Raw genomic sequence first — 13,834 nt, 5'->3', positions numbered from 1 at the left:
ATGGGTGTGGGCCGTGTACAGTGAACAAATGTATCAAAACGACCAGAAAGATGTTGAACTGGGGAGACGAGATGTGTTGTCACTTCGAGCGGAGAACTCAATCCATGCTTACATGTGTGGAACAGTGAAAGATGGACCGACTCTGGAGAGGTTAGCAACACCACTATGCATAGGGTATTTCCAAAACGCAAGTTATATGTCACACTATACACTGCGCTGTGTCACTGTCCCTTTGATTCCGGAATGCAGGTCCGCTGTGTAGAAGTCCAGCCTGTCTCACCTCTGTTACTCCTTTGGCTAGGCTGTGGAAGTCGGTCAGTGGTGGGAAAAAGGCACGATCACTATTTCACCTTTTTTCCAAGATCTCTGTGTAAAAGTGGCTGTTGAAAGAGTGACCTCATCTTTGATTTTTCAGAAGTGGTACAGGTCAGTGTAGAAGGCATGGCTACCATTCTGTAGTTCAACACCCACTTCACCCGCAACAACTCAATGAGCCCATACATAAGTTCAAGTTCTGTGAGGGGTTTTTAGACAGAAAATATCTGTTATGAAATGTTACCTAACTGAAATACTATTTGCCTAGCTCTTGGATGGCGAGAAAGAAATATCCAGCCAGCCAAGAACAACTTTGGCAAAGTGTACATGAGGCACTGAAAGTAACCACCCATGCCAGAGTATGTAAAACAGTTACAGTTGGTAAGGGAGGATTTTTGGTTAAACTAAAGTTATCTACCAATATCTGTACATTTGTTTATTTATTTGGTCAAAATACATCTTCATATTATTCGATTGCCTAATAGTTAAATTACCAATTATAACACTCCAATATCTTACAAAAGTTGAGGTGTTTCCAAACTTTTGACAGACACTGTACTGTATGTTAAGATGTGAAGGATGCAGCAGTAGACATGCAACCGTGTGTTTAATGTAGGGTTTTGTTGTTTCGCTGCAAAGACATCTAGGAGATGTGTTTTATTCAGTAGCCCAAACACAGACGCTACCTAACAGTAACTGCTTTCAGTAAGTGGTGCTGAGTAATGCATATTTTCTTGGGTCACACAGGTCTAGATTTGTTTTCATAATAGGTGTGACTATGTGTGAAAAACACAAAGAACAACACTGACCTGTATATACACATCCCATTCCTAACCTTATCTGCTGTTGATGAAACAAGAAATCAGATGAAAGTAAACTGTCTAACCCCAAAGACAAGGGACTCTTTCATTCCTATTGACGTTATTTTTTTTCCCAGGATGTCTTCCACAGGATCAGTGGGAATAACAGCCTTTGTCTCCCACAGTTCAGCCCCTGGAATCATAAAAACAGGCTCTGCTCTGTGTTTGTTTCAAAAAGGATGGGCTTGTTGAATGAAATGTTAACCTTTTAGATGATGGTGAACACCCCAAGAATATTTTCCACAAATCCTATTCTCAGTTTTTTCCTGCCTTTGAGTCATCTTACACAAATGTCAGCTACTATCCCTAACCCTGATACACCCAGTCTTTGCAGCTCTAACTCTTCTGTTTCTTATCCACCCACCCCTCCCTGTCCATCCCTCTGTTTAGGTCACTGTGGTGATGTTGCTCCAACAGTATTTAACCCACGCACACATTTCTGCTGTTATGGCCACGTAATTGACAGGAATCCGTGGATGGAAGAAGTAATAAACCACTTACTTTTTCTGTTTTTTTTTATCCCACTGCTTACCGCTCTTACATCCTCTGTAATGTTTTTTACTGGCATGCATTAACAGACAGAAGAAGAAAAACAAAAACAATTACTGTCATGCCTTTGTTTAACCCCAAAAATCTACTTGAACAACATATTTTATTATAATCTATACGATGAATTATACAGTAAATAAAAAAAAAAAAAAAAACTTATATTTTTCCTATTGTTCTTTAAAGAAAAAATGTGGTGTACTAGTTCGTAGCTCCACCCAAAAATCTTTTTTATAAATGTTGTGAGGGCGTTCGGATGGGATATGGTTGGGTAAAGAGCCTTGCTTACGTTGCCATTGTTAACATGAACGGCATATGCAAAAGGATGATCATGTTAGGTTTTTTGGTTTTATTTGGCTTTTTTTTGAGTCAGAACTAAAGGACGTATATATTTTCATATATGTAGCTGTAGCTGCATGTGTGCGTTGGCTTGTGTCTGCACTGCTGCACTGTGTTTTCTCTGAGAATCTTCAAGTGCTATGGGGAGATTTTAAAGAGAATACATGTTTCCCTCAGTTTCCCTGCTCACCAGAAGAGCACTGCTGTGGAGGGAACGTCTACAACCCTGAAACTCACATCTGCTGCAATCAACACAGGTAATGGAATATGAATGTCTACAGCTTGTCTAATAGAAAATGAACAGCAGACAAAGGGGGTCATGTAGGAAAGTCAGATATTTACTATAAGGCAGGAAAGAGCACAGACAGGATTTGTGGGAAAACATTTTCTGCAGCTGCCTTGTGACAGTAGCAGACAGGCAGACATTCCAGCAGTTAGACTGACTCCACTCCTGATTTGTTTGGCTGGCTACTTTGAAAAACACACCCAGATACTTAGATGAGGAATTTTTATTTGAATGTGTCTGACTTTTCCGAGTGACTTTTCCAGGCGACACGGTGGTGCAGTGGTTAGCGCACGTGCCTCACAGCAAGAAGGTCCTGGGTTCGATTCCAACACCAGTCGACGGGGGGTGGGACCTTTCTGTGTGGAGTTTGCATGTTCTCCCCGTGTCTGCGTGGGTTCTCTCCGGGTACTCCGGCTTCCTCCCACAGTCCAAAAACATGCACTAATAGGTTAATTGGTTAATCTAAATTGCCCATAGGTGTGAATGTGAGAGTGATTGTTTGTCTCTATATGTTCAGCCCTGTGATGAACTGGCGACTTGTCCAGGGTGTACCCCGCCTTCGCCCCTATGTAGCTGGGATAGGCTCCAAGCGACCCCCGTGACCCTAGTGAGGATAAAGCGGGTTCAGAAAATGAATGAATGACTTTTCCAGTCATTCTTTATTCTTTCCTTATCTCACTTTGAAAACTTTTTCTTTTTCTTTTTCTTTCTTTCTTTCTTTCTTTCTTTATCAGGAGACGACCAGGTGATTTTTTTTTTTTTTTTTTTTTTTTAATTATGTCCCAATACGTAAAACCACAGAATTCATAGAGGGTGCACTTTCCTCTAGACATGCCTGTATCTGTCTCTGTTTGACATGTTGGAATGTTTGACCAGATCAGCCCCATATTTCATTTGGACTTCTTCTCCCTTCTTTACTTTCCCACTGTGAGTTCAGGTTCAAGTCATCTCTTGACAGTAATACTTATTGTTTTCAACTGTCTAGACACTTCTGATGTAAAAGCATGAAGCGTGTGTCTAGCCAGAATATGTAACAGTGTGCATTTCTTCAGGGTGATGAGTCCACAATTGCAACATGAAATGTCTTTTCTGACGTCAAACATTTTTTTAATGTATATTTCTCCATTGCTAGTGGTTTCTGAAAACCCTTTTGGAGCCATATAGACTATTTAACCCATAAAGACCCAAACATTCACCAGTGACCAAAACCATCTACTGATCTAAATGTTTAATACCTGTTGATCAACTAATCCTATCAATACATGTAAATAATTGGTGTAAAATACAGTTTTTCATCTTTTTATGGTCATTAGATATGACCCATTTGGATGTTCAGAGGCTCCGTAGCGAACATGGAAACACTGTCATCTTCTACAACATTGACTCATCAGTAAAACCCATGGAGTTGGATCAGTGACAATGGATGGACACACTGGGTTTATTTACAGTTAATGAGAGACTGGGCTGAAAAAGACACTTTTTCTTCAGTTTTCTCTGTTTCTGTAATAGTAACTTTCAACTTTAATCTGAACTTTTATGAACATCTAAATGATCAGAAAAAGGAAATATAGAAAAATACATGATTATTACTGGAAAACAACAAAGTAAAGAGGATAATATTACAACAAATGGTGATAAATCACTTAAGAAATGTTAAATATAGAGAAAAAAAATCATTTGGGAACTGAAATAAAAGTAGCGCTGGGTCTTTATGGGTTAATATCCAGAAGATTAGATAAATGATCCACTATTTGAACATAAAATGACCTAAGTATATCATTGTCGTCTGACTTTTCTCTCAGGTGGCACAAAGGAGAGCACATTCGTTGTTGTGGTGCGGAAGCCTACAACATTTCAGACACACAGATGAAATGCTGTGCGGGAACGCTGTATAACTTGACGTCCTTGAATAAATCTGCACATGAGGCAAAATGCTGTGGATCCATTCTGCTTCAACAAGATGTAGGTTTGACTCATTCCAGTCTCAATCCAAATATATTACTGTGCCCACCTAATATGTTCTATGACAAATGTGCTTTTTAAGAAGAAACACAAAGTCAGATGCAAAATATTAGTGTATGTGAGCAATGTGCAGTGTTAAAGTGGACCAAAACAAGACTTCAGTGTGTTTTTAATTGTTCAGTGCATCTACTTAAAGCCTTTATGTGAACACAGCTTGGCTAATCATGTAATATATTATCTAATTCCCCAGGATGAATGCTGTTTAAATGGGGATAAGGAGTTGCTCTACTCTGCTAAGGAAGGATTTAGATGCTGCCGTCACCTCTATTACAACACTTCTCTGTGGTCGTGCTGCGCAGGGGAGCTTCACCCGGTCCGGCGACGAGGACAGAGCACCTGCAAGACGTGTAAAAGTTAGTCATATGTCATGTGTATCATAGTCCATTTTGCCTGATAAATTATGCAGTTCTGTACCTTTCTGGTGTAATGTGCATTTGTTTTTTTTAGTGTCCAGACTGCTGCCAATAAACAATCTGTCAAAAGCTCATCTTTGTGAAAAGGGTAAGATATCAGTCTAGACTTTGCTTTTTTTTTTTTAAAAAAAAGCCTGTAAAAGTCAAAACATATCAACGCTGAAGTATTGTAATGTACTGTACGCTTTTATGTCTCTGTTTAGTGAAAGTGGGAACTGTTCAAAGTGTGTCCTGGAAAAGTGTAGTGCTCATTAACGTGCTGGAAATCAACGGAAAACATGCCACTGTGAAACCCCTGCCCGCTCAGGTTGTGACCTGGAACAACCGCTGCAGATCACTGAACAAAAAACCAAAACTGATCCCCGGTCAGATTTACTTCTTTGATGATGTTACTGACTTCTTCACTGATTTCAACCATGACTCTTTACATCAGTCACTGCATTATATTCTTGACAAGTGCACTGTCTAACCACACTGACGGTGTTAAATGTAACATTGTTATTTGCTAGTATTTGTTGATACAGTTTAATCATAAATGGAAGCTATAAGATTAACATTAACAAGTTCAGCCTGTATCAGAAGTTCTGACAAGTTTTGGAGGTTCATGACGCTGTAGCCTTTCTCTTTTGAAAAGATTAGTGGCTTCAGAAAATTGACACATCCCAAAACAACAGCTGAATGCACATAAAAGCCCAGATCTACTCCTCAGCAGTAGAAAAAGCTGTGCGCTCTGCTATTTCTATTGAAAAGTAGGTGACTTCTAAGCTATCATTGGTGCAGAATTCATTATATAAGCTAAAGTCACAATTGTTTTATGCTACTTTGAGTTATTGGTCTGAAATAGCTGATAATTGGCAACTGTTTGCACATATTTAATATGTTATATGCTTAATTGTTAAGTTTGTAAGGATGTTTTTATCGGTTGAGCTATCATGTAGAACAGGGGTGTCCTTTACTGGACTTCCAGAGCTGGTATCCTGCATATTTTAGATGTATCCCTCTTCCAACACACCTGATTCAAATGATAAGCTTATCATCAAGCCCTGCAGAAGCCTGATAATGACCGCCAGATATGCTGGAAGAGGGAAACATCTAAAATATGCAGGATATCCGCCCTCGAGATCCAGGATTGGACACCTCTGATGTAGAATTTTAAAATGACTAAACTGAAAGCTACTGTTTGAATGTGAATGTAAAATATGTACTGTTGTCATCTGGTTGGAACTGGGCCTTTATTGTACTGTACATCACTCATCTAACAGTGAGTTTATGTGAACGCCATGAATTCAAATAGAAACCTAATTTCATTTGACATAAGAAGGTATATGGCACATGAACAATGAATGTCAAAGCAAGCATATGATGTTATATTCATTGTTTATACATTCACCAGCACCTTGGTGAGTGTGCCTTTCTCTTGTTTTTTTGTTTGTTTGTTGTTGTTTTTTATATACCAGATAAGGCATGAAATAAATAACATTTAAAGTAGTTATGTGATGTCTTACTTTTTGCCTATGGGTTATATTCAACATTCAAAGATTTTTTTTTTTTATTGTCAATTCACTACATGCACAGGACACACAGAGACCTGAGATGCTTTTTGTCTCTCACCTTGTAATTAAAAAAAGAGGTTAAAATTGAACAAGAATAAATAAGAGGTATAAAGAATAAAGTAAAATAGAATTGTAATGGTTATGAGGTGAATAATGGATAAAAACAGCAGCAGATATGGTAACAGTACAATGTTTGTTATAAAGTGTAGTAGACCATCAGCAGCAATGTGAGAATATCACAGAATGTAGTCGACTGAGTCTCATCCAAAAGCAGTTAAGGTGGAGTCTTTGAGAAAATGTGTGGGTGGGTTACAGTCTAGGGGTGGGGGTGGGGGGCAAAGGGGGGAGGGGGAGCAGGCAAGTCTGATGCAGTGTAAGTCCAAGGCCACAAAGTTCCCCCGTTACATTCTGGTCCAAGATGTGATGTTTAATGTTGTTTCTAATTTCCAGAAGGCACTGGTGACGATATCGCATGAATGAACATACTAATAGACGTACATATTTAACTACAGTCAGAGACAGACATACATATATTTGCACCAATAACCAAATGAGCGATAGTACAATACCACAGAACTTCCACTTCATGTGATTTAGAGTTCATCTTCCAATGATGGAGTTTTTATAAAATGTGTGAATTGTTGTGATGCCTTCACTGATGTTATCACAGAACGGAAAAGCCAAGAGGTAATTTCCCGTCATAAGGAAGCAGCTGCTTGTTAGATTATTTTTCAGTGACTGTGTGCGGGATTTAAGTCATCTTAATAGAGTGTGTGTTTGCATGTTCTCCACATGCCCTTTTAACTAAATGTACAACAAAAGAGATTAAACAAACCCAGACTTTGCCCGAAACATCTCCCCGTTCGGTTTCCAGTCAGGGCTTTATCACAGACTTGAGCTTTGGTTAGAGTCCAAACGTTTGCTCACTTGTGTGTAATGTGGCTGCGAGAATTGTTCATTGACAACAGCTGTTTTGAGAGTTTAAAGAGCAGGGATCCGTTTATTGGTGAGTATTTAATTACTGGTCATAAATTATTGATTACATTTCTAAATAATAAAAGCATTGGGTCTCTAATTAATGATATAATTATTATAGAAAAGGGCTCAGGGCTCTCATGTCTTCAAAGTGTTGTGATGAGGCATGTGTTTTAGTTGTGTTTCCTCAAATCCTTCTCATTACATTGTGCAAATGTATGGTCATGTTTAACTGTACTTTAGAGTAAAAGTGTTATGAGACAGTGAAAAAGTTTAGCTTTATTTATCTAATGCTGCTCTCTTTCATGCTTTAACTGAGTGAGACATGTTACATTTCACTGCTACTGAATTAGATTAAGCCCATAAAGACTCAGAGCTACTTTAGTGGCAGTCCCCAAATGATTGTTTTTTTTTTTTTTACTGTAGTTTTAACTTTTCTTAAGTGATTTATTACCATTTGTCCTAATACTATGCTCAGTATTTTGCATTCTTAAGTGAAAGTGAAAGTATTTTCCTACATTTAATTTACTGATCACGACTGATGTCCACAAAAGCTCAAATTAAAGTTGAGGGGTTTTATATCAAAAACAGAGAAAATGGAGGAAAAAGTGACTTTTTCAGTGAAACCTCTCATTAATTGAACATAAACCCAGTATGTCCATCCACTGTCATTGAGCCAACTCTGTGGGTTTTACTGGTGAATCAACGTTGTAGAAGAGGACGGTGTTTCCATGTTCGCTACGGAGCCTCTGAACATCCAAATGGGTCATATCTGATGACCATAAAAGATGAAAAACTGTATTTTACACCGATTATTTATATGGATTGATAGGATTAGTGGATCAACAGGTATTAAACTTTTTATTTGGGTAATTCTTTTGGTCACCGGTGTATGTTTGGGTCTTTATGGGTTAAGAATATACAGTACTATGTCTTAAAACATATCACCAGCCTCATGTGATATTAGATGCAAATTTCAGACACAAAAAAAAAAAGCATTTAAAAACATCAGACATCACAGTCTATACCAGTCAACACATTTATTTCATCATGTTCCATCTTTCAAATACATACCCCTAATTGCCCATTGGTGTTAATGTGAGTGAATGGTTGTTTGTCTATGTATGTCAACAATGGCAACACTTCCAGAGTGAACCCCACCTTCACCCATATAGGTGCAGGACAACACTACCACAACCTTTACGAAGAATAAGCAGTTCAAAAAATTGTTAGTTTGATCAAAGATAGCGGGGAAGATTTACATGCTTTCATTGCTCTCTATAAAATTGTACATTTGACAAAATGTGTTTTCCTTGGGGATTATATCCTGTTGCCTGACCATAAGACTATGAATTGTGTTGCAGTTGACAGTACTGATATGATGCTACTCTTGTGTTTCCAAGTTGCAAACAGAAGTGCAACAGTTAACCTGTCCCTGGACCCTGAAAGACAAGACATGCAGCGTTATTCTGCACTAGTTGGAGTTTGTTCAAATCTTTCTTATTGACATTTTCTTATTTTATCTGTAAATAGTCTCATTATGAGAGAATAAGTGTATTTACTACAAGTTTATATCACACACATATAGTAGAAATGAAGATTACTTTGATGTAGACTGTTATCTTTATGGATCAGAGATAAGTTAGAGACCAGTGTTCACCTAAATCAACAGCAGCTCCACATTTGACTTGATTTAATGCAATGAAGATTAAAATAAAGATAACAAAGATATCTTTATTACTCCTCGGCCGTCTGTCCATTCAATGACATAATCGCATTATCCTAAGAATTGCACTGCACTGAATTGCATTGCATTGAGATATCTGCGCCAAATTTATACTGTGGATGCATCTCAGCATGGAGCAGAAACCTATTGAAAATAGGTGACTTTGACCTTCTTTTTCAAGGTCAAATGGCCTTGTGCCTTGTGCAGTCATAATATCTGAGTACTTTCACATATAAATGTGTATGTAATAAGTTTTACGCAAAACAATCTAATTTAAATTATTGGGCAGTAACTTTCAAAAGAATCTTACACTATATTCGGCTGAGGGGTATTGAAAGTGTGCAGCACATTATGTTTTTGTTTTAACTACAGATAAGTAATACTACATGAGTCAGCTGCTCACTTTTCAAATAAACAATGGCTCCTCATTCAATTCATTGAAATATAGATAAGACAGATGGCAGTGATGTAAACTTATCTTTTTTCAGAGAAATTGTGTCACTTTGAAAACCTACAATAGCCCCCATTTGACCTCATGTATTTCAAATATCCATTCATATGTCTTAAAGCTGTTGTTTACCCTAGTACCTTTGAACTTTATCCTGGGGAGGGAATGATTGTTTAAATATCAAAACAAAAAACTTTCCATTAATAAATATATTAAGAATTTCTGGAATTTCCCCTTGTGGGACTAATAAAGGCATATCTTAACCCTTTCATGAACTGTCCACTGGAGTGGACAGTTCTTCTCCAGCTGTTCTCTTGTGTATTAATGGGTTTTGTTGTTTTAGTTCCATATCAGCCAAAACAGTGGACGCTTATGCACCAACACTGTAATTCAGATCATTACTATAACTTTGCTGTTCTTGATAAACCTGATCTGCAGTAACATGTTTGAGTGTAGATCAATTGTTATTTGTTAGACAAGAAGGTTTTTTTTTTGCATATTATCTCCATGAAGTGAGTAATTACTAGCATTAGAATATGTTAAAATGTGAGAAGACATCAGATTAGCAGCATTAAAAATGTTTTTATTTCATTGTTTTCATATCACTTTCTGATATTGGGTTTTAAACACGTTTCTTTACTTCAAAAATTAAATGCATGGATATTTTTGTGACTCCATAGAAAAAAAAAACTCCATCGCATTGTTTTTTTCATGGCTAAACACTGAAGAAAAAAAATCTTGACTAAGGTTCTCATAATTCGTGCATGAAAGGGTTAATACTTATCTCTAGTTTTTATCAGGTTAAATGAAAACCTTGATTTATTGCCCTCATTGATGATGGTTGACGGTTATGAAGTGATAAACATGCGTGTCTCACCATCTGGATTACAGCCATATACCGCAGGTGTTAACAGGTGCTGAAGTATGTGCGAGAGAAAGTTGATTCTCTACTAAAATCATCAGGGGAGCAACAGAGGAAACTGATGAGCCTGACCTTTTCCACAGTTTGTTTTGTTCCACTTGAAATGGCCAGACATTTTTATGGACCACATTTTCATGTTTCATACTGGGATGTCTGTGGGTGTGAGTATCAATGGAAAAATACCAGACATACTGTTAAAAAAATATAGCAAACAAGTGTGCTCAGTTTATGCCTACGTGCAAGCAGAGGAGTCGACTGGACTATTAACCATCAAGGGTTGGGCCCACATTCTTGTTTGTCTGAAGATTATTTTCAAACTGTGTGAGGGTTACATGTGGGTTAAGGGGGAAAATATGGAGAAAGAAGAAAAGACTTGTTATTGTTTTACCATGTAATCGATATACCAGATAATAAAATAATACAACCCCAAACAAGAAATAATTGGTACAGTTTACAAATGCAAATTAAAAAGGATACACTCACAATGGTAATGACTTTATTGTATTTTAATTGTGGATATTATGAACCCTTATCTGGTCAGTTTCATTTCACATGTAGAGAAAAGTGGGACAAGGGCAGTAAGGGCCAAAAACTTGCTAATTTTACCTTATCAAATCTGTTTTAGCGGACCATGCAAGTATGAGAGGGGGATTTTTTTTAACACTTACACCAATGTATTGGAGTAATGCCATTTTAGTGTTAAAATGTTCAAAGATGCTTGTGCATCCACATTTTATTTGCCTGACTTTGGAGCAGTGGCAATTTCTCACAGACTGCAAGGAAGCCCAGCTTCCCCTAAAATTACGAAAATTAATGGTTTAAATATGTACGATTGTGTTGACATTTCATGGACTACAATGTGTTAGAACACGTTCATCTCAAGGATGAGTTCGTTCAGAATCAGCTTTATCACAAATCAACAGACTCGATGTTGTTTCACTTCTCATACATTCCCATTGTGCTGTTTTTTCAAATGATCTCTGCTCAGTGCATTTGCCCGTAGATGCCCGGCGTCCATGGACTTCTATGGGACTGAGTGGAACAGTTTTTTTCATTGCCTCAAAGTGGACGGTAATTGGATAAATGCCACGATGTTGTCCACCCCCAGACGCCGGGCGTCTCTGGGGGTGAATGGAGCTGTGGGCAGAGCTCAGCTGGGCTGGAAGCTAGGATTTCACATGCTGATTGGAGGATCGGTCAAAAGGGAGGGGACCCTCGCTGGGAGGAGACCTCGGGGAAGACCTAGGACATGCTGGAGAGACTATGTCTCTCAGCTGGCCTGGGAACACCTCGGGGTCCCCCCGGAAGAGCTGGAGGAGGTGTTTTGGGAGAGAGAAGTCTGGGCATCCCTGTTTAGACTGTTACCCCCGCAACCCGGCCCGGATAAAGCGGAGGACAATGGATGGATGGATTGGAGGATCGGTCAAAAGGCTGAATCCCATTTGATTGACAGCTAGTTTGAGCTCTACTCCTTCACTGACACAGTTAAGTTTAATACTGTCACGCATTCTGCTGTGAAATCAAGAGAGAAACCACTACGAAATTACATGTTCATTTCTTGCATTGTAAATAAAACACACTCATTGTATTTCCTTGTTTCAATTTAACATAATTTCAACATTTTCTTGTTTACTTGGTACAATAAGACATTTTCTTACATAGGAATGGAGGGCCAAATTTATGTTTAATAACTTGACTTTTTTTTTTTTGTTATGTAAGCCAACAATGAGCTTCCCCTCTCTGAAAGACGAGCAGCCGGAGGGAAAGAACCTGTTTTAGTCTGTGGTTAATTTCTCCCTCTTTACTTCCCCCTGTGAAAAAGGAACAGTGGAAAAACTCACAGGAACTCAGTCGTCATCTCATTTCTGAACTGTCTCTGGAAAAGCAATAAAATATTGCAGGGATGACATTTTCTATTCAAAAGGTCATGATGTCTCGGGAACTTTGGGTTTTTTTGTTTTTTTTTTTTCAAAACTGGCATGAATGTTCACCTGAAGAACTGACTAGAGTTTATGGGTCAGAGTCTCTGTCATGTAACAAAACATTTTTCTGACAATTCTGCTACGGGTCAGAAAAAGAATAGTGATGAAACTAGAAGCACTCAGAGAGCGCAGACCTCCGCCAAGGCTGATCAGTGGGCACCCCCGTGGGCCCCCCCACCCCCGATCACCACCAAAATTTAACCATTTGTTCCTTGTGCCAGTATCAACATTTCCTGAAATTTTTATCCAAATTAAAGGCACAGTAGGCCAAAAAGTAAGGGCACCCCCATTTTTTATAAAATTGAGATAAAATCTGCCTTCTGGATCAGATCCGGATCAGCCTTTGAAATGTGATAGAGGACCCCATTGTCAATTCCTGAGTTAAATTTCATGAGTTTTGGTCAATAATTAAGCGAGATATTGGGAAACGAAAATTTTGGCCCCATTTACCACAATGTTAACGAAAATTTCAAAGTGATCCAGAATCCAGGATTTCTTCCGGATCACCCCCAAAAGTCAATCATTTCTTCCTTATCCCATTTCCAACAAACCCTGAAAATTTCATCAAAATCTGTCCATAACTTTTTGAGTTATGTGGCACACTAACGGACAGACAAACAAACAGACAGACAAACAAACCCTGGCAAAAACATAACCTCCTTGGCGGAGGTAATTATTCACTGAATTCATACAGTGAGAGATTGAACAACAAAGAGCTATACCAAAAAACAATGTTTACAATTCACCTAAAACCCTATACTGATTAGAGTTGCAATAGTACTACTGGTCAAAAAGTTCTATGTTTGAGGTTTATATCTGAAAGCATGGTATATACTGTGATTCCCTGAAAAAACTGAAATTTTTACAAATTCAACAGTGGACCTGATACCAGAATGGCAACTGAGTTGTACAAAAATAATAGATGTGGTATAAATGATAAAGGTAGGTAAAGAAAGATACAGCCCTCTCACTGGTTCAGTATCTCTAAAACAAGCTCATGAAAGAGACACACATGCATCTTGTGCTTGGTGTTTGGGCCAGCGTTGACAAAAACACACTAAGGTGGAGAAAGCAGGCATACATTATGTTTGTGCATGTTTGTAGCTCATAAAGGTAAAGTAAAGATGGATTATTGAGCTGGAGATAAGCGGCAGGCATTCATGGATCATTCAAGCCACTGTTAAAGCCACACTCAGACTCAGAAGCAACAGTTACAGCACAATATGGGTGTTTAGTAAGTAATGTGATTTTAATTTCACTTATGAATAAGACAGACATGCATATATGAGCTGTAGGCAATGACAGATGGACGTTGCTTGGCAGGACGACAGATGGGATTAAACAACTGATCATTTATTCTCATTGCTGCTGTGCATATCTTTAAACAACTTAAATGGTTTTACAGTACTTTGTGAAATAAAATAGTCTGGAAACTCAACAAGTGACG

At 38.2% G+C, this 13,834-nt stretch overlaps 1 protein-coding gene across 1 annotated transcript in view; it reads left to right on the top strand.

Annotated features, from left to right (window-relative positions):
* LOC115431008 (uncharacterized) overlaps positions 1-6,269 on the top strand; it is a 41,934-nt gene extending 35,665 nt beyond the window's left edge. The window contains exons 16-21 of the mRNA XM_030151236.1: positions 1,566-1,660; positions 2,238-2,317; positions 4,149-4,308; positions 4,559-4,715; positions 4,816-4,869; positions 4,985-6,269. Of these exons, the coding sequence (XP_030007096.1) occupies positions 1,566-1,660; positions 2,238-2,317; positions 4,149-4,308; positions 4,559-4,715; positions 4,816-4,869; positions 4,985-5,250 (812 nt within the window). The 3' untranslated portion in view covers positions 5,251-6,269. The remainder of the gene's footprint in view (positions 1-1,565; positions 1,661-2,237; positions 2,318-4,148; positions 4,309-4,558; positions 4,716-4,815; positions 4,870-4,984) is intronic.
* The last annotated feature ends 7,565 nt before the right edge of the window (positions 6,270-13,834 follow it).

Source organism: Sphaeramia orbicularis, chromosome 13, assembly GCF_902148855.1.
Source record: "Sphaeramia orbicularis chromosome 13, fSphaOr1.1, whole genome shotgun sequence".
Taxonomy (NCBI): Eukaryota; Metazoa; Chordata; class Actinopteri; order Kurtiformes; family Apogonidae; genus Sphaeramia; species Sphaeramia orbicularis.
This window is presented reverse-complemented; position numbering and strand designations above follow the sequence as displayed.